The sequence below is a fragment of the Hippopotamus amphibius genome, chromosome 9 (assembly GCF_030028045.1).
Source record: "Hippopotamus amphibius kiboko isolate mHipAmp2 chromosome 9, mHipAmp2.hap2, whole genome shotgun sequence".
Classification (NCBI taxonomy): Eukaryota; Metazoa; Chordata; class Mammalia; order Artiodactyla; family Hippopotamidae; genus Hippopotamus; species Hippopotamus amphibius.
In genome coordinates this window covers 61,790,855-61,812,493 of record NC_080194.1, presented here as the reverse complement: position 1 = coordinate 61,812,493, position 21,639 = coordinate 61,790,855, and the positions used below count along the sequence as shown (strand labels likewise).

At 35.8% G+C, this 21,639-nt stretch overlaps 1 protein-coding gene across 1 annotated transcript in view; it reads left to right on the top strand.

Moving 5' to 3' along the window:
• TYR (tyrosinase) overlaps positions 1-21,291 on the top strand; it is an 80,220-nt gene extending 58,929 nt beyond the window's left edge. The window contains exons 4-5 of the mRNA XM_057695297.1: positions 12,573-12,754; positions 20,664-21,291. Of these exons, the coding sequence (XP_057551280.1) occupies positions 12,573-12,754; positions 20,664-20,890 (409 nt within the window). The 3' untranslated portion in view covers positions 20,891-21,291. The remainder of the gene's footprint in view (positions 1-12,572; positions 12,755-20,663) is intronic.
• The last annotated feature ends 348 nt before the right edge of the window (positions 21,292-21,639 follow it).

Below are 21,639 nucleotides of genomic sequence, written 5' to 3'. Positions count from 1 at the left end.
ATGCTGGAAGATAGAATCCAACAATATATAAAAAGATTTACACAATGTTCAAATGGGATTTATTTCAGAGATGCAAGGTTCAACATATTAAATTCAATCAATGTGGTAAATCATAGAATTATAATGAATGGAAAAAATGCCACATGATTATCTCAATAAATCGAGAAAAAGCCAACATCCTTTAATGATTAAAAATAAAAACACTTATGAAACAAGGAATAAAAGTGAACTTTCTCAATCTGGTGAAGAATATATATGAAAAAGCCACAGCTAACATCACACTTAATGGTTAAAAACTAAAATAATTTTCCCTAAATTCCAGAATAAGACAAATCTGTTTCTTTCTCGCTACTTCTTTTTAACACCGTACTGGAGGTATTAGTCGGGGTAGTTAGGCAAGAGAAGGAATAAAAGTTGTCCAAACTGGAAAGCAAGAAGTAAAACTATCTCTGTGTACACAAGGCATGATATTATACATGCAAAATTCTAAACAATCTTTAAAAAAGTAGAGTTAATGAAGGAGTTCGGCAAAGTGGCATGATACAAAATGTATAAAAATCAATTGTATTTCAGTACACTAGCAATAAACAATCTGAAAATGAAATTTAAGAAAACAATTCCATTTGCATCAGCAACAGAAAGGATATGATGCTTAGAAATAAATTTAACCAAAAAAGTTTAAGACTTGTACACTGAAAACTACAAAACATTGTTGAATGAAAGTACAGATCTGTACAAATGGAAAGACATTCCTTGTTAATATATTGGAAGACTTCTTATTGTTAAAATGTCAACATTCTCCAAGTTAATCTACAGATTCAAAACAATCTCTGTCAAGTGAGGAGTGAGAGGGTTATGATTCAAATGCCACACACTCTCGCTATTCTTATCAGTTTAGAAGATTTTCTTGCGTAAGTGTTTCTTCATTTGTGCTGTGCTTTTAGAAAAATTTTCAGAAACTTTAAATTGTTAGGGCTGTTTTTCATAATTTTCAACAGTTATGTTTGTTTTGCTAGAGAACAGGACCAGAAGTGGAAGTCAAGAACCCTTTAAAAAATCAAATGACATTTTTATTATTATATTATAACATATAAAAATGGCATTTCAATATGTAAAACAGATACAAGTGGAACTGCTCTAATTGTGATTGAGCCCATTTGGATGGCAAGATTTCAAACAGTGCAATGACTCTAAGCTACTCATTTATCAACTCCTGGGTTAGATCACAGCATTCTTTTTTTTTTTTTAATAAATTATTTATTTATTTATTGGCTGCCTTGGGTCTTCATTGCTGCGCATGGGCTTTCTCTAAGTTGCAGCAAGCAGAGGCTACTCTTCCTTGCAGTGCGTGGACTTCTCAATGTGGTGACCTCTCTTGTTGCGGAGCATAGGCTCCAGGTGCTCGGGCCTCAGCAGCTGTGGCACACGGGCTCAGTTGCTCTGCAGCATGTGGGATCCTTCTAGACCAGGACCTGAACTCAATATCACAGCATTCTTTCAAGTCCTAACATGTATCATATAAACATGGGGATAACATGTGATTTCTTCATCTATGAAACCTTCTCTCTCCTTTCTAAGGAAAATCACTTTTCCTAAGTGTCATTTATTTCCACTGCTTCAAGAAATCAGCTAAATACCTTTTTCTTCCCTTCTCACTCGAATCTTCAGTAAATGATAACTACATAGCGTATGCTACTTTTTTTTTTCAAACTTCCTTTATTCTTATATTAGTTTTGAGTCCAGATCTGTTAGGTAATCAGATCTCTGAGAAATTTTAAATTTTTTTGAGTGATTATATCTAATAATATTTTCTTAATAGCTAGAGATTCTCAAATGTTTTGGGCACAAAGAGAAAGTGATAAACCCTCACTTAAATATTCAAGACCAACTTTCAAAAGGAAACACGGAAATCATAAGAATTCAGGGACATGAAGGATGAATGGAATTATTAACCCTTGCTGTCTAGGAATGTATCAGTAGTTGGGGAAAAGTCTTCAAACAGGAATTTCATTCCTCTGACCTTGGAAAAGAAGAGAGAGATTGTCAACTGGGCCCAAGGAAGAGTTTGCAAATATGGTTGTCATGTTCATTCCATCCTGCAGAATTCCTCTCTCTTTGATACTTGATCGTGGAGTGAAACATATCTCCATAGCTCCTATTTCCCTTGATGTTCCCTAGTAGGGTCCCTCTCATTTCATGAATTTTTACTGCTAATCACTTGGGGAAAATAGGTAATAAGTGATAACTTGGGACATTTATAGAGATTCCTAAATTTTTACTGTCATAGACCCTTTGGTTTATATTCCTGACCCTTTCTGAAATTGTCTATGTTTGCTCCTTTGGTCTGTTACATTCTGTTATTCATTGTTTTCAGGAGGGTTTTCAATAATATCTCACTTTTTTTATAGACCATTGCTTAGCATAGAAGATAGGGATTTTTTTTGTTGTTGTTATTAACTCCCTTCCCATAGTGCATATCCAGGATCCAACAGATTTCCCCTTTGCCTGAAGTGGCAGTTTATATTTTTGACTCCAGATTCGGTGACACTTAGATCTCTGACCTTTGTAAGAAATACATTTGTCAATTTTTCTCAAATGAAATGGAAGACTAGAGGAGGAGAAAAGGAAAGAGATTTGGAAATATTCGTAGATAAAGATTTCGGATACAGAAAAAAAAAGTGAGTACGTGGATATATAACTCCTATTTTAGAGAAAATCACACAGAAAATAATCTCTTTTTCAGCTTTTGACCTATCTTTTCCTGGGCACTTTCCTTCCAACAGTCAGAATCATTTGTTGTGATTAAGATGTCAGGTTGTCAGCTCCACATGAATTTGCTTTCTGAAGGATGTTTTACATTATCTTCCTTGTTCATTAGGCTAGACTTGAACACATTATATTTTTTCTCATCTAAATGCCTAATGATATTAGCATTGTTACTTCATAAATTATTTATATATTTGTGTTCCATATGTTTCTATAATTGTACATCATAAATATTCTTAGGCATGCATGGAATATTTGCTGTTCGTTGAAAAGAATCATTTAAGATCAAACTGAAATTTTCTTTCTTCCAGATGGCATCCCTGGTGTTCAAACATTTGTGACCTTCTTTGCTCCTCTTATGTCATTTTCATACATTACCTTTGATTTTTCTTACCTTTTTAGTAGAGGCTCTAGGTACTTAACTACCCATAAGGATATGTTGTTCCCTTGCCTCTAATCTCTCCAACAAAAAAACTTCTAATTTCTCCAAATAAAAAAGTGCAACACTTTTGTATAAAACCCTCTATGCACAGGTTTTTTCATGTCATTCACCTTCTCAAATGGCAACAGAGTCTCATTACATATGGAATAAATTCAAATGCCCTAGGCTGACATCCATAGATTTTTGCCAATACTTTTTTCCTGTCTGCTCACTTTCCTCACTACTCCTTTTTTTTATCCATATGTACCAAATTAACCTATTCATTTTTCTCATTATATGTTCTCGAGAAGAGATGGAGACCAGGAGGTATGCAGGCCAGGTATGGGTATTGATAAATTGACAAATGTCCTGTTAGTGATCCAAGATGAAGAATGAGGCTCTTAGTGATTTCTATTAACAGGGACTCTTAGAGCCAGCAAGGGAAATAAAATTGATTAATGGATTTATAGCCTTTGTGTAACTGTGAATGCAAGTATCTCTAGGTTGTAATGTAGGCTATTAGGTAAAGGAATAATTCCACAACTTCTCTGAGTTCCCAACAAACCAATACCAATTCCTTGTGAGGCTGAAAGTGTAGGAGTTTTGTCTGAAGGGCAATATGCCAAAATGGTAGTAATATCCTTTCGTCTGGAAGAAAGTTATCATTCCAAATAAAGGAGTTCTCCATCTGTACAGGTAATACAAGTACGATGGACTTTCCACTGTAGCTGTCAGAATCAGGTGAATCTTGTTGTGACTGGGGAAAGCAGTAAACCTGTTTATGGACAGCAGCGTTTAATATGGACACCGTGTTGAAAGTTGGTGTTTAGGGCATAGAGATGTGGTAACCACTCTCTGTTTATATAAGTTCTTTAAAAATGAGAAATAAAATTCACTGACATAAATATTTGTTTAGACAACTCCATCCTGCTTGTGGTACACCAACAATCCCAAGGAGGAGAAATATAAAACCTCTGCTTTAAGGGAATTAAAATTGGCTTCTCGTATTAAGCTGCAGAAATGATAGTTTCTGACGTGTGTGAGAATAACAGCAACAGTTAGCCACTGTTGGGTGCTTCCTGTGTGTTGGCACCGTCCTGGCTGTACTGCATACCTAATCTCTGTTATAGCTCACAGCACTTTGAAGTTGGTTATTATCCACATTTTTCAGATGAGTAAACTGAGGTTCACAGAGATTATCCCCTCACTCCTCACAAAACCAATACCAGAAATTTGAATCAAGTTTTGTCAAAAAGTGGTTTTATATTTCCGGCTTCTTTTTGTGCCCCCAAATCCCAAGGCCAAAATTAAGACTCCTTATTAAACCTCTGCTTACAACAGGTTGAAGTTGGATTTTGCCCTTTTGTTTGCACATCCTGTAGGGCTCTCCTGTGTTCTCAGCATGTACCCTCTTCTCTCAGCTCCCCGCTCTCCCACATGCCTGCCGTGAATGTCAGCTGCCTAGATAAGACTCAGCACTTTCAGAGTCACTTCACAGGTGCTCAATGGCCTCCTTCAGGGAAAATTCTAAGCTGGTCCTCACGGATAGGTCAAGGCCTAGACCTGCAATCCCATGTCAAGGCCATTCTCTCTGCCCCCCCTTCTCGGTTGCCACTTTGTTACTTATGAAGCTGGTGCTGGTCTATGGGTCCTCACATTCTGTGGAGAGAAGTAGAAATGATTTCGGGTCCACAAAGAAAAATCGCATATCTTTAGACTGTTGATGTTAGTATTTCGCAACTGTGCATTTCTCCCTTCTCTGCACTCTTAAGAAGCTGTATAATCAAATGTTGATTTCCAGTTCCCACTTCTGTGTGTAGCTCTAAAATGCTTAGAGCAAAGCATTAAAGCTTTGTGCATCTTTCTGCTTTAACTACTCATTACTAATTTTTTGCTTGTTAGTGGAAGAATATTTTACTTGGAATAGAACAACTGAGGTCTGGCCCTAGCTCTCTGCAAGCTGGGTATAACTGCAAAACTCATATAAATCTGCCATGAAACACCAGAGTTTCTACTACTTCTAGTTGAGTGAGCGTTGGAAAACCTTCAACTCTTTGACTCAATGTTCTCTTCTGTAAAATGGGATGAATAAAATAGTTTACCTCTTTGATTTGCTGAGGCTTAAATCAATAAGCAAGATATATCCAGAGGTTTTATTATAGAAATTGCTTTACAATGACCTCATTCTCCTGCATTAGATTATAAACTCAAGAGAGCAGCACCAATTATCATGTAAATATTGAACACCTACTATGTGCTAGGCACAGAGAAAAGGAAGATAAAAATGATGTGGTTTCTCAGCTAGTTGGTAGCACTGATATTCTTCAGTGTTATTGTGCCTGCCCTAAAAGCAATGTCTCTGCCTCAGTTTGGATTTCTTCCCCCCACAGTGAAAGAAAGCAGGATGATGTGAGATAATTTCTGAAGTAGGTGGAGTGTTTAATTGATATTCTAGCATCTGTTTTTCTGTACCTTTCCAGCCTTGTTGACAAACCCAGCTCCCAGATGTAAGGTTTCAGTCAGGGAGTAACAGAAGGAATTCAGGACCCACCCAGGGAGAATAACAAGGGAGGAAAGCAGAATCCCAGGCAGGGATGAGAGCAGTGTCAGAGGAAGAAGCCCAGGTACATCAGCCAGAAGACCTGGGTTCTCATCTACCTCAAGTGCCTTCCCAACTTTGTACACTGTTTCCTTTTTCTGCTTTCTTTTTGATTATGGTTCCACTTTAGCCAGAAAATATAGAGTCTTCTGTGATGCCTCGCCCCTGAGTTGTACTACTTGGATATGCTCACATCATCTTTTTACCTGGATATATTTTTCTTGCTGATTTCTTTATCTTTGTTCCCTACACATCAGCTCTGACTATCCTTCAGTCCCTTCTCCACAGTGCAAACTGTACACTCTTTAAAAAAGTTATCTGTTCATGTTATCTCTCACCATCACAGATATAAACAGTGACTTCCTATTGCTCTTAGGAAAAATCAAATATTTCTCGCATGTCCTCAACTGCCCTTCTTGATTTGGCCCCCATTTTCTCTCTAGCTTCGTCTCAAACTGTTCTCTTCATAGAAACACTGATCATATTTTACATTTTCTGGCTGTACAGATATTTTTATTCCCAAAGATATAGATCAGTGCAGAAATGTAGCATGAGGAAGGGATGTTAATTTGATTTTTGAAGATGCTGTGTGCTGTGCTCAGAGATGCTCTTGAGACATTCCAATGGGGTGACAGTTGGACAGCTGGATATTTGGGCTGAGATTTCAGAGCAAGATTTACTCTGTAAATATAAACTGAGAAGCCATTAGCTTGTAGATAATAAGTGAAGCCATGGGAGTAGTGAGACAGATAAGAGACTCTAGCCTCCCATTGAAGGTGCTTGCAAATTCTATTCTCTTTCTCAGAAACACTCTTATACCACTTCTCAAAATACTCATTCTTCAACACCATGAAAGACTTTCCCAAAGGCTGCAGAATCAATGAGTCCTTCTCACTAAATTGTATTACCATGTTGCTTTCTTCTTTAGCATTTGCCAGCCTGTAATTATGGATACATTTCTGAAATTACTAGTTAGTATCTATTTCCACCACTAGCTCTAAGTACCACAAGGACAGAGAATTATATCAATACCTGGCAGAAAACCAGTTTATTATAGATGTTCATAATATATGTATTCAACTAATTACGAAATGGTTGAATAAATGAATGAAAAAGAATTACATTGTATTTGTGCATCTTTTATTTTAGCAGTGAATATACTAAAGCAAATCAGTTCCATAATATCCAACTATATTAGGCTTCTCTGTTAGTTGTTCTGTTTTTAAGAAGAAACTTTAAGAATAATTTTCTATTTACATAAAATTTGCAGAGCTCGCATATACCTCATACCCAGTTTCCCCTGTTCTTAACAATTCACATCACTATGGAAGGTTTGTCACAGTTAAGGAAATAATATTGATACGTTATTATTAACCACAGTCTATACTTTATTAAGATTACTTAGTTGCTATCTGATATCTTTTTGTGTTTCAAGATCCCATCCAGGATGTCATATTACATTTAGTGATCATATCTCCTTAGGCTCCTTCCTGGCTGTGACAATTTTTCAAACTTTCCTTGTTTTTGAGGAGTACTGCTCAGGTATTTTATAGAATGCCCCTCCGTTGGAATTTATCTGATGTTTCATGTAGACTGGAGTTACATGTTTTGGGGAGAAAGGCAACAGAGGGTAAAGCACTATTTTCTTCACATCATATCAAGGGTATGTGCTATCAACGTGGCTTACCATGGGTGATGTTAACCCTGATCACTTGGCAGATGTCGTATTTGTCAGGTTTCTCAAACTAAATGATCCTACCATTCTTCCATACTGTACTCTTTGGGGGAAAGTTAATATGCACAGCCCACACATAAGGAGTGGGGAGTTGTGTATTGCTGCTTTATGTACTAAGAGTGTCTACATAATTATTCGGAATTCTTCCACATGGTAGATTTAAGTACGTATGCATGTATTTATATCAGTATGCTTTCATCTGTATTTATTTTAAACTTTTGGTTATAATCAAATATTTATTCTACGTCTCAAATTAATACTATTCCTCAGAGACTATCTGTCTTGCAGATCTTTTAGCTATAATTCACTGTTATTATACTAGAGCTCTGTTGTTATCATGGTAAAGTATAGGGGAGGGAGAGTGTTCTACAAGATTTTGATTAAATGTCAATCTTCAGTTGGCTAATGTCCTGGGGCTTTCATGAGTGTTTTTTCAGTAGTATAACTTTCTTGATTTTTTTCCCCTCTGACTTCTACTCCCTTTTTTAGTTATAGCATTCCCAGTCTATTTTCTTGAAGCCCTGACTCATGTGGGCTATGTTTTATTTCCCCTTAAGTGAGACAGAAGGCTGAAAGAGGCTGGACTGAGAGGAATTCCCTTCTTCCTACTGGAATAAGGCTTTGGTAGTTATTTCTTCTGGATTAAAGGACTTTGGTGTGGAGAAGACTCTGGGCATATTTCACAATAGTCACTCTCTCCATCCCCCGACAGAGCCAGGAGAGGATCTTTCTTAGATATTCATTGTGAAAATCTGGCAGAGTTCCTAGAGGTAAAACTCCCAAATGTGTGGGAATCCCGCTAAAACTATGGCTCCCAGGAATTTCTCTCATCACTAGTTGTCCATACTCAACCTCCAGCCATTCATCAAAGTGTTTAATTTTATGGATCCAGCTGTTTCTCCTCCTGGTAAGCAAATAACAGTCGAGTTCCTCTGGTTGCACTTATCTCTTCAGTTTTGGGGGAAGTAGTTTGCCCTGTGACCTCAGTTCTTTCATGAGTCCAAGAAAAGTTGATTTTTGCACTTGTCTGGCTTTGTCTTGTAAGGATGGAAGTGACCAGACGTCCGTGTTATGTTTATACATAAAACATATCCCTTCTTGTTTCGATCTGTGATCATCTTAACCTTTTCCCAAATCCTATATTGTTCATTTCATTGTTACTCAGACTTCCAGAAAACCATCTAGATAGAGTTTAAATAAATCTTTGGTAAGAAGATAATTTTCTGCCCAAAATGTCACTGTGATTATCCAAGTTGAACATTAGTATTCCGATGTGAGCCATTCTAGACATGGTTTAATGAAATTAACTGAAGATGAGAACCACTGATGAAGGATTTAAACAAGATGAATACCTTCATTTTAAAAGGTTGATAAGGTGGGTGAGCACATTATGGTTTCATCCATTACATCTTTTGGTACTAAGAATTGATGTCCTTGTCCTACCTAGGTAAAGAATTTTTATTTCTTACCAGAAACAAGATTATTTATAAACTGAACTATAGGAGTAATTTTTCTCAATTGACAAGAGGCACAACGTTTGCCTCAAGCTCTTCTCTAGTAACTCATTGCATATTGGGCTGTCAGTTTTAAATCAGTCAAAGTTTAACAGGGATGAGGAAGAAATTAATTATCAGAGGGCCTCCTCATTAAAAGATAGTTTTACCACCGAAAAACTGGAGAACATTGTTTAAACATGTTTAAATATCATGTAAACATTGTTTAGTACAAATAAAATGTCATAAAATATTGTTTATAATATAATTCTCTGTTTGTTCAAATATGCATATAATGTTATATTTGCATTTTTTAAAACTGTAACAAAAATATGGAGAAAGTACATGTGCTTTTTTCTTTTCTCCTTTTTGCTTCTTTATATTTTCTGAATTTTATATAATGAACAAGTAATGCTTTCGTGAAAAGAAGAAAACTGTAGACGTCAAAATAAAAAATAATAATTCATAAAATTACATGACTTGAATAGAATTTTGGATTTATTTGTTAAGCCAGTTAAGCCAGTTCCTAATTTCTTCAGTTGAGGAAATGAAGATATATACAGAAAAAACAATCTTCTGTTTTCCCCTTTCTGTTTAAAGAATAATAACCATTTTTAAAGAAACAGCTCAAATATACGTGCCTTTAGCATTGCTATTACAGCATGTCTCATGTACCAATTGTAAAGTTCTTCCAGTATAACATGAATCATAAGGAGACTGAAGAAGAGGAAGAGATGCTATGGGGATGATGGTGGCTTCTGCTTACCATCTGTCCAACACTTAGCCATGTATCTTACTTACAGTCATTTTAATTAATCTTTTTTAAAATTTTAAATTAATTTTTATTGAGCTATAGTTGACATAGTGTTTCAGGTGTATAGTAAAGTGATTTATTTATAATATACATGTATGTATATATATATATATATATATATACATACATATATTCTTTTTCAGATTCTTTTCTATTATAGGTCATTACAAGACATTGAGTATAGTTCCCAAGGACCTATGTATAGTAGGTTCTTGTTTATCTATTTTATATATAGTAGTGTGTATCTGTCAATCTCAAATTCCTATTTTATCCCTCCCCTTCTTTCCCCTTTGGTAACCATAGTTTTTTTCTATATCTGTGCATCTATTTTTGGTTTATAAATAAGTTCATTTGTGTCATATTTTAGACTCCTTGTATAAGTGGTATCATATGATATATGTCTTTCTCTGTCTGACTTACTTCACTTAGTATGATAATCTCTAGGTCTATCCATGTTGCTACAAATGGCATTATTTCATTCTTTTTTATGGCTGAGTAATATCCCATTATATATATGTGTATATATATATATTTAAGCTTTTTATTGGAAAATAATTGCTTTACACTCTTGTACCAGCTTTTGAGGTACACCAAAGTGAATCAGCTGTATTTAGACATATCCCCTCCCTCCCGCAACTCCCTCCCGCTCTCCCTGTCCTGGCCCTCTAAGGCATCACCCATCATTGAGTTGATCCCCCTTTGTTATACAGCAACTTCCCACTAGCTATCTATTTTACAGTTGGTAGTGTATATATGTCTATGCTACTCTCTCACTTCGTCCCAGCTTCCCCTTCACCCCCTGCCCCCCAACCCCGTGTCCTCCAGTCCATCCTCTGCATCTGCATCCTTATTCTTGCCCTGTCACTATATTTATGTATATACCACATCTTCTTTATTCATCTGTCAAAAGATATTTAGGTTGCTTAATTAATCCTTATAATACCTTCAAGACATAACAATTACTCCCATTTTGCAGATGAATAAAAGGAAAATTAAACAAGTTAAGACATTTTACAAGTTTCCCTTGTCACAACCCACAGAACTTGGGTTTTTATACACATTCAAGTTTCTCCAAAACTTAATATATAGTAAGTACTCAGTAAACATATATAATAATTGAGCTATTTAGGGACCATTTGGTATTCATGGACCAGATTTTCAGTTTTTATCAGCAGCCTGCTGATCCCTCAGTTAATTCATAATTAAAAACAACTTTGACCACAACTAGAATTTGAAGTCCAGATTCTCTAAGCAAATAGAATCGTTTTTCATCACAAAAAAAGTCATCACCACTGCTGCCATCTGGCTTCCTTGTTCTCTTCTTTATTGTACTTCAAAATGTTTTTTCAAAAAATATCATCATTTTCTTTTTTAGACACCATCCTCTTGACCATGTAGTAAACTTTTACCTCCAAGCTTAAATTCCAAGGCCAAATAACAATAGCTTATATATTTAGCATTTTCATAAAAATTATCACATTAGATAATTTGGAAACAGATAGGATGTATATTATTACTTTCATTTTACGGATGAGAAGGCTAAGTCTTCAAGAGGTTCAGTGATTTGCCTATGAGCTTATACAACTTATACAGCTCTTAAACCATAGAATTGGGACTCAAGGAAAGTTTTCTGACTCCAGATCCAGTGTTCTTCGCTCTATGTTATATGGTCTGATAATTCTCTTTGTCACACCTTTAATCATCCACTATAAATTCTGCTGTAGCTTAGTTTCACTTCCATTCTTACTGGACCTCTTCAATCGCTTAGTTTTTTAACTTTTGTTCCAGTCAGAGTTTTTAATTGCATGCAACAGAAACTCACTCTGGCTGATTTAAACGGGAAACAAATTTGCTGAAAGGATATTGGATAGGTCAGGAAATCTTGGAGAAGCAGGTTGAGAAACAGGTGGGAACAAGGGAGGAGGACAACAGCCAAGTCATTTGCCAAAACCATGCTCTGGGGTACAGGGTACCTCTGGACAGCGGACACCTTTACTAATACCTCTGGCCTCGCTGCCCTTAAAAACAGGATGTTGCTAGCACAACTGCCATTGCCCACAGCTAGAATGGTTTTCCATTGTCCTTGTTTCTTTGCGTCAGTGTCTCCTGTTCCAAAGTCTTGGATGGGTATGTCTGATTGGCTGAGTATTATCATATGGTCATACTCTAGCTTCTGGGGAAGTTGGGAAACCACAAGTGTAAATATTTTTAGCCTCTATCATGGAAGGTGACCTCTTACTCCCACCAAGATTCATTAAGCATGCACTTCACCAAACATAACAAGGGGGTAGAAATAATTGAAAGTCCCCTACCATGACCAAAAAATGGCCAAATTCTAGTGCTGATTCCAATTTAGTTTTGTATGTTCTTTCTTTGGGTGAACATTCTTTGAGATGAGAGACACTTAATTTACAACTATGTCTCAATTGTCACTCAACCAATAATTACACTTGTTTTGCAGCATTCTGAAGGATCTAAACTTGTCATGTAAGTTTCATTTATCTTCTAAGAAATTTCTCTTTCAAAGTTATCCTCTAATATTTCTCTCAAATGAGTGAGTTTCATCAGGGCCTGAAAGCGTGAACTGGTGCTTTACAAAATATTTTCAAAGCATGAAACTATATTTGGCATCTTTCCATGGCTTTAGATTTTAAGATATGCCTCGTTATTTTACTTTGAGAATTCCAAATATTTCTTTTACAAACAACATGTTTCTGATTCTGAATAAATCCTTTCCTCTGCAGTATTTTTGAACAGTGGCTTCGAAGGCACCATCCTCTTCAAGAAGTTTATCCAGAAGCCAATGCACCCATTGGGCACAACCGGGAATCCTACATGGTTCCTTTTATACCTCTCTATAGAAATGGTGACTTCTTTATCTCATCCAGAGATCTGGGCTATGACTATAGCTATCTACAAGATTCAGGTAAAGCTCAGTTTCTTTCACATGATTTGCTGAGTTTTGTGTGACCAGTTTCTTTTGAAAGAGGGCAAAACCTTAGGTTTTTACAATGTTATCCCCAAATTCTTTAAATTGGTAAAGTGCATTATAATTCTTAACTAATCATTGATTTATTATCACATGGACCAAGCTGTAAGAATCTTAAATTCCTGTCCATTCTGCTTAATATAGGGCATTTTGTATATGGCAACCACGGGAAGAGTACTAGTATTAAAATTAGAAAAAAAAATGAGTGTGAGAAATGACACTATAAACTGACTTTTGTGTGACCTTGGGAAATTTGACTTCAATTCCCTGAATCTCAGTTTCTTAATCTAAAATATTGGGAATAGAATACCTCAAAGAGATACTGTGATAATTAAAAGCATTAAGAGCCCTGTGTAGTCAGCACAAGATAAACATCTAGCAGTTTTGGAATCATCTTTGGGAAATTCCTGCTAGGGTTATCAAGAAAATTTGCAAAAATTTTAATGTTAAAACCAATTAATAATGATAATGATAATCTCTATTATAATAATAATTGCTATGACTATGATTAAGCCTAGGATTGTAATTAGGTCTAGGCTTTAAATAATCTTCCTTAGTAGAACTATGTCCGTATCTTCTTGATAAATGAGGAAGAGATTGTAACATCTCCCTCTGCCTGTGAGCCTGTTACATACTATACATGCATTATTAATTAACCATGCATTAGGTAAGTATTATTATCCCTAGAATGAGGTGAGGACATGGATGCTAAAATAATTTAAATGACTTTCCCAATATTAAACACCAGTATGAGGAGGAGCCAGATTTGAACACTACATGTTCTTCTCCACTGCAAGATGATCAACAACTGAAAAACAGTAAAACAACACAGAGCTTGTGGATAAGGGGTATTCAACAAGCACCGATGTTTCATTATATTCATTGATAATTCATGGAAACATAAACAGATTAGTAAAATAAAATGAACAAATGGATGACACTTACCAACATCCTACCTCTTGTTAGACTTTAGTGACACGTAAATGAATGACATACCTCCAGACCTCAAGGAGCAATAAATTCAGTATGGAAGTCAGACAGTTGTGCAAAAAAGTGTGCAACATCAGGCTGTGTTAAGTGCAATAAAGGAGTCATAAACCAAATCCTACAGGATCACAGAGGAGAAAGCAATGACCTCAGAGTAGTTCAACCTAAAAAGACAAGACAAGGCCTTGAAGGATGAGCAGGCCAGTAGCAGATAGAAAAGGGTAGGGAATATTCTAAACTAATAGAATAACAGAAATAGAGGTGTAAAGTGTACTATGTATTTCTGGGATTCTAAATTCTCCTATTTGAGTAGTATGAACAATGAAAAATTATATTGAGGAGATAAATTGTCGACTCATTTTCATGATAGCTAACACATAACGAATCTTTTCAGGTACCAGGAACTCTTCTAGGTGTGCTGTGTGCATTGTTTCCTTTAATTTTCATAGCTACCCTATGGAGTAGGCACTATTATTTCTTTTTGCTGATCATGGATGAGAAAACAGAGGCTCAAAGAATATAAATAACTTGTCCCGGGCATCTAGCTAGTATGTGGCATACTAGCAGAACCACATTTTAAGGCCAACAGGAGAAACTGTATTTTATCAACCTTTCCCTGCCCTTTGGGGAACCATTAGTTGGACAGATATGGGTTTGACTGACCTGTTTTGCTTTATCTGAAGACCATAGCCAATGTAAGGAATATTAAAATGGCCAGTAGAGGAGATCAGTTCTTTGAAAAGCTTGAGTTCACTAAGAAGAGGGGATTTTGCAGAGGGTGGAGGTATGGTACGGGGAGAGGCTTCCTATGAGTCAAAAAAGAGGGACAGTCTCAAGTAACATATTTTCCCTTCCTTCTAAAAACATCCATAATATGTAAGGAAAGGGGAATATTGGTAATAGTTGTTCAGAGATTCACCATCAGGATTTTATAATTTCCATTTCCAGAACATAAGAGACTCTTTCATGGGCTCATGTTTTGATCACACTATTCTCTCCGGCTAAATTCTGACCCATATCCATCTGTCACACTCTCAGATATGAAATCATTCTATACACATACTAGTCATGTTTAATCACTCCTTTATTAGTTACATAGCAATTTTTCTACATATGAATCTTTCCCCTCTCTACCTTGGCTGTGAGCCCTACCAAATCAGAATTGATATCTCACAAGCTTCTCCAGTCTAAGTACCAAATGGTATCTGGTATGGGGCTAAATCAATGACTTAACTTGAATGCAAGTGATATTTATTGTGAAGGATTGTGTCTCTTAACCAATACATATAAGTAAAGTTTGCTAGAAAAATATTATACCTCTTATTACTCAGGTCAGGTTTAGATATTTTTTAACATATTTCAAGTCTTCTATCACACTAGGAGATTTTATTGGTTTATTTACTCTTTCGACATATGTTTAGTAACTACCTTGTACAAGGCATTCTTTTAGATGCTGTGAATACACTGGTAAACCACATATTCTCTATCGTCACAGAACTTACATCCTAATGAAAGAGAAAAACCTTAAACCACTGCTTAGCTAATGACTCATTTATTTAGAGATGTCCTGTCTCTAGGGGTCAATGAAGTGGCATTTCAGAGAATTTCAGTATGACAGGAAGAATTAATAGTTGAAAAGGGAGTCAATTAAGGATTTTGGGCATATTGGTAGAATAACAGAATTACTAATGTGTTTTAAACCGATCAAGGTCAGATTTGAGTTTTCGTAAGATTACGGTTGCTGCAGCTCATAGAAAGTTTTGTGGCAGTTGCAAAGCACATTCCGGGAGGCCAGTGAAAATGCTGTTACAAGTATCCTGGGGAGAGATGAAGGAAGTCTGAATTGTGGTGGTGGTAGGGGGCAAGGCAGAAAGGACAAAAGAATTTGAAATTATTTTGAAAACAAAATTTATGGAACTTGGAAAACAATTACATAATAGGTGAGAAAGAAGGAGATATTAGAGATGCCTTTAAGTTTTCTGGACTGTGCAAAAGATGAATGGTGATTGAATTCATTGAAGTAGAAACAATAGGAGCAGGGCCAGCCATGGAGCGAATCTCACGGTGGTGTCTGTTACACAGTGAAATGGGGTGCATGACACATCAGGATGAATATGTCTTTCAGGCAGTAGGATAGCCTTGAACCTCAGAAGAGATTCAGGTCTGCAGATACTAATGTGAGAGACATCAGCATATAAATTGTGTCTTTTCCAGTCTTTATGATTGTGTGTAGTAGTGATTTTATTCTGTTTTATAGGTAAATAGATTGAGAACAGAAAGATAAAGTTATGAATTCTAAGTCACAAAGCTCGCAAGTGGCAAATATTGAATCCCAAATGAATTTCTCTGCATTACTCCACAGGAGAGGGTTCTCTTTATACTTGCCTTGTACACATATGTTCCACCTCACTGTCCCTTCCCTAGTGTCCAAATGGGTACTTTTTGCTGAAAAGGCAACAAAAACCAGCAGAGGAGAAAAGGGAAAGAAGGCTCAGAGTCACATTAGGGGATTAAAGGTATTATTACTTATTTCTAGCTAAATTTTAAAAAATAAAATTGATTTGAAAAGCTTTTTCTATTTAGAGTCCTTTTCATACAGCTGTGAATTTACATACTAATCTTAGAGAAGTTTTGCTTTAAAATAAGCAACAGCAATTGCCTGTTTTCTATTTTATGAATTATTCTATTGCTCCTTCTATTTTACTCTCAAGGAGTTTAAAATTTATCTCTATTCATTGCTAAACTTTAACCTTACTAAAAAATTCTTTAAAATTTCTTGATATAATTTAGTTTCAGCATTTAATTATTCATCATTTAGGCATTCGTGTTTATAATTACTTAATTGTTTTCCGTAAAAGGCAACTGATGTCTTCTTGCTTTAGTCAAACATTTCCTCTTATAATCGAATTTAGCGATTTTTAAAAAATTGAATAGCAGATGATTTTGTTGCATGCATAACTAATTAAAAGGTGAGACCAAAAAGCTTTGGCAATGAAGGGTTGAGTCCTTGATGCTGTTGGCAAATGTAATTCAGCTTTCTATATGGTGCTGCTTTGTTAAGAGCTTCCTTCTAACAATATATTTCAAAAGATCTGGACATTTGATTTTAAAAATGAGAGGAGGAGACGTTCACAGTAACTGGAGTGTCTCATTCTGCACATGGGATTGATGAGGTCTCTATCATTCACAGATGCATTCACTTGTGCTTCCCTATATGTATACACAGGTGCCTACTGTTCCTTCTGCCTGGGATGACTTGCCATCAGCATCCCACACTCAAGTTCTAATTCATTCTTCTACTCAGTGAGATAGTCTCCTGGGATGCCTTCTCTGACTCCCCAGACAAACATAGGTGGTCTTTTCCCCATGATCCCATTGTATCTTTTACATACTTTCAATGAAACAGCATTGCTCTTAAAATAGTTTGCTTACTTGTCAGTCTCCTTTTCCAGTTATCATTTCCCTCAGGCCGGGGGCTCTGCTTATTCATTCTTTCACACGCAGTTCCTGGACCACCACCTGGCATTTATTGTGTCTCAATAAACGTTGTTGTACCAATGAATAAATGAATGAATAGAAGAATGAAAGACAAATTAGACATACTACTTGCTCTCAAGGGTTTGTGATCAAGCCTGAAAAGTGAGACGTACATATAAGTAATGACAACATGCAGACAACTGTGCCAAGTGTCACAAGGGAACAAAGAAAGAAAGAGCCTGGGAATCCATAAGGGAGGGCTGAGCAGAGTCAGTGATCAAAGCAAGTTTGAGAGAGAAAAAAATCTTATTGGAAGCTGGTTCAGTTGAAATGTTGATGGAATTATTATGGAATAAAGACTCAGTAACAGTTATAAATTGTGTTTTATGTGAAAGGCATCATACCAAAGGTTATACATACATTGTAGAGTTTAAATATTACAGGCAAACTTTCTAAGTTACAGATTTCGAATTGATTAAATTAGGATAATAATTCCTAACTACCTCACATGTTTGCTGTGTGGATAAAGGGGCATGTGAATGTGCTTTGGAAATGACAGGGCACCAAACAAATATTAGACTATATGATTATTCTGAAGAGAATGCGTAACAAGAAAAATGCGATGTTAAGTAGGTAAAAATAATAGAAAACTTTGACATTAAGAAATAATTTAAAGATACACTATTGAGGCTTGCAAGTAAATAGTTATAGTTAGAAAGAAAAGTCTAAATTTTAGGTTGAAGCCATTGAGAAATACAGAGTGTTTCAAAGAAGACAGTCCATTGGTAACAGTAAAATTTAAGACCACTTGAAATGAACTGGAGTAGAGAAATAATAAGAGAAGCTGGAAAACAGAAGGACAGACATAGAAATAGTATTTTAAAATTGTGAAAGCATTTGAGCTGAGCCTTAAACAATAAAGAAAATCTTATTTATCATGTAACTTCTACGTAATCTTCATTTTGTCAGACATTTAAAATGCACTATATATTGAAGTGACTAATAGCAATGCAAACTAAGCATTTGTAGGGTCATTTTCAGTATAATTTTTAAATTTATTAAAATGGTAATTTTTATGTTTGATGAAAATAATTTTCACATTTTAAAATTTACTTTAGCTTTGTTAGCTTTCATTTATTAGATTTAAATTAATATTAATCCAAAGTTATAAATCTTTTTTAGTATAATTTATTTTATAATGTTAGTTCTTTGCAATTTATTGTCCCCTCCTGATGAAGAGAAATACAAATCTGCTATAATGTTTCAAATTATGCTTAATGGATCCTAAGACTTTTAGAGGTATTTCAATGACAGCTGGAAAAAGACAGTGCTAAGGACAGAAAAGGAGAAAGTAACAGGAGAAATGGACAGGGTTTGAGCCCTGTAGCCCCACTTAAGCAAGGGAAGCTCCACTTTTATCTTCTTTGATTGAAGATTGAGATTTAATATAAAATTAATTTTTAACAAATTCTTCTGCTTTAATTGTTCTGAGTTCTTGGGTTTACAGTGAACAATGAGACTTGCTTTACATTTCACTTCATGTTGCTACCCATCCTTTCCAAGATATTTTATTAAATATCTGTTTTCTTTTTATTTTGTTGATCTAATTTTTCTGATATATGAAGTTTATATATAACTGTAATTTCAGAATATCCTAAGGTACTTACTCTATCTTTCATTGTTGTAGGAATCTAATTAACCTTTAAAAATAATTAGGACTTTTTTGAAGTGCAAATGGCAGAAGCTCCATAGAAACGAGATTAGATAAAAAGATAATTTATTGGTTCACAAAATTCAAGGGTAGGAATGAACATTTGAAATGTAAGAAAGACAAAAATGCAGCTGAGACTGAGGAACAGCGGGAACCAGGAAACTAAGCACCCTAAAGATTCATTCTCTATCACTCTCTCTCTCTCTCTGTCTCCCTCTCTCTCTCTGTCTCTCTCTCCCCTCATCCCTACCCCCTCTCTAGCTCTAAGACTGTTAGCAGCTCCTGAATCACCTCTCACTTTCAGCACAGTGAATTCAGCCTAGTAATTCTGATTGGCCCATCTTGACTCAGTGGTTCACTATGAACTAATCAACTGTAGCCAAGAAAATAGATCATGAAAAAATGTTATAGTTCCCACATCAGCAACAGTGGGAAGGCAGAGATGGGGAGCAGATACAGGCTCAAAAATACATGGCCTAAATAATTTAGTTTATTTATTGCTCAAATAGCAGTCTTGGTATGTTGTCAAATACAAGCTCCATAATTTCAGGGACCTGAGCTACTTCTTTCTTGTAGTTCTAGAAGACATAGGGTTTACCCTTGATCACAAGATCTATGGTGGCTCACCAACATACTATCTGCATTAGTTGAAAGGAGAAAAGGGGAAGGCATACCTTTTCTTTTTAATGGAACTGCCCCAAAGTTACACGTATTACTTTTACTCAGGACTTAAATCACATAGCCATAATTTGCTGCGAGGTAAGAAGATACTCTCTCTTCTTTCCTTTGTATCACAAAATGTATATAGAGTATCTCAGAGTGTCTTATAAATAGTGATAGTTACTTTAAAACTAAGCAAATAGATATAATAAATTATAAACTCTAAGGGGAAAATAATGTAAGAAAGGGAAGGTAATATTTGGTTCAATTGTGAATAATATTTAAATACTAAAAATAATGAAGATCCGAGATGTGGATTTGACCCCAAATCATGATGTTATTATACTGAAAAGATGGAGGAAAGAAAAGGGAAGTTGTAAGAGAGCTCAAGTCATTGTTTATACGTGAGGAACTTCAGAGACAAACTTAATGAATCACGAGGTAGTAATATTTGCCTATTATTTAGGAATATGGAGTCAAATAACAGAATAAATAGCTAAAAGAGTTACAGTAGCTGACTTGGGGGCAGGCACTATACAATTTACAGATCAGATATTATCTATGAAGTTTAAAACATCGCAACAAGGTGGTATTGTTTTCCTATTTTCCTGATGAAGAAACTGAAGCCTAGGAGTATTAGGTGTAACCTTCCCAGGCTCTTATAGCTAGTAAGTAAGCAGAGCTGGCCATCCATACCCAAGCATCTGACTCCAAAATTCTATGCAAGGATGGTGATGATGGTGATGATGATGGTGATGCTGGTGATGATGGTGATGGTGGTGATGATGATGATGGTGATGATGATGGTGAAGATGATGATGATGGTGATGGTGAAGATGATGATGGTGATAATGATGATGATGGTGATGGTGATGATGATGATAATGGTGATGATGATGACGGTGACAGTGATAGTGATGGTGGTGATGATGATGTTGAGGATGATGGTGAGGATGGTGATGGTGATGATGGTGATGATAGTAAAAACATTGGGATGTTTTTCTATTTCAGAACCAGACATTTTTCAAGATTACATTAAGCCCTACTTAGAACAAGCAAGTCAGATCTGGCCATGGCTCATTGGGGCAGCCTTGGTAGGATCTGTCCTTACTGCTGTGCTGGGAAGACTCACTAGCCTGTTGTGTCGTCGAAAGAGAAAGCGGCTTCCTGAAGAAAAGCAGCCGCTCCTTATGGAGAAGGAGGATTACCACAGCGTGTTGTATCAGAGCCATTTATAAAAGGTTTAGGCACTAGCGTTGGGTCAAAAAAACCTGACCTCACTCTAAAATAAATGATGTTAATGTCCCCAGGGTATATCCCAGCAGAAATCCTTGGAATGTGTCTATGAAGACCATTATCAGAATTGTTATCTTAATACAAAGAGTATCCCTTCTCCTACTCAGGTAGAAGCCACCTGTGCTTGCTTCGCTATGTTTTGATCATTCCCTTAATAGTTTTCCTCAAGCCCATATTTCCAAGGAAAGGATGCCATTTGGTAATGAGTAACTGCTAGTCATATCTGAATGAAAGTGCTCTTATAAAATATGAGAACAGTTGTGATTATTTTCCTCCTGATTGCTTAGTGACGTTTCTTTTATTATCCCCTTTCTTTGACTTTAATAAAATAGTAACAAGTTTATACTAATTGACTTCTTTGAGCTTGAGATATACATTTTAATTTTCCTAAGAAAGCATAATGTTTCCCTTATATTTTACATTCCTGCTCCCAAGTATGTTATGCACTTCAAGTAGAAAACAATTTTCAACTCTTTCTTGCCGTAGTTCTGACTGTACATTCGAAGGTCACTGAAATCAAGGGCCCTTCCCCCGCAAAGAATCTGGTTAAGTACCTGTCTCAAGACGTGCTCATTAAATATGTTGACAATGACAACAATAATCTTATTATAGAGCTTTTTTATCTTCTAAGAAGAACTTTATTTTGTTAGAGAATGTTTAAAGTGCTGTAAAACATTTGACGGTAGAGAAC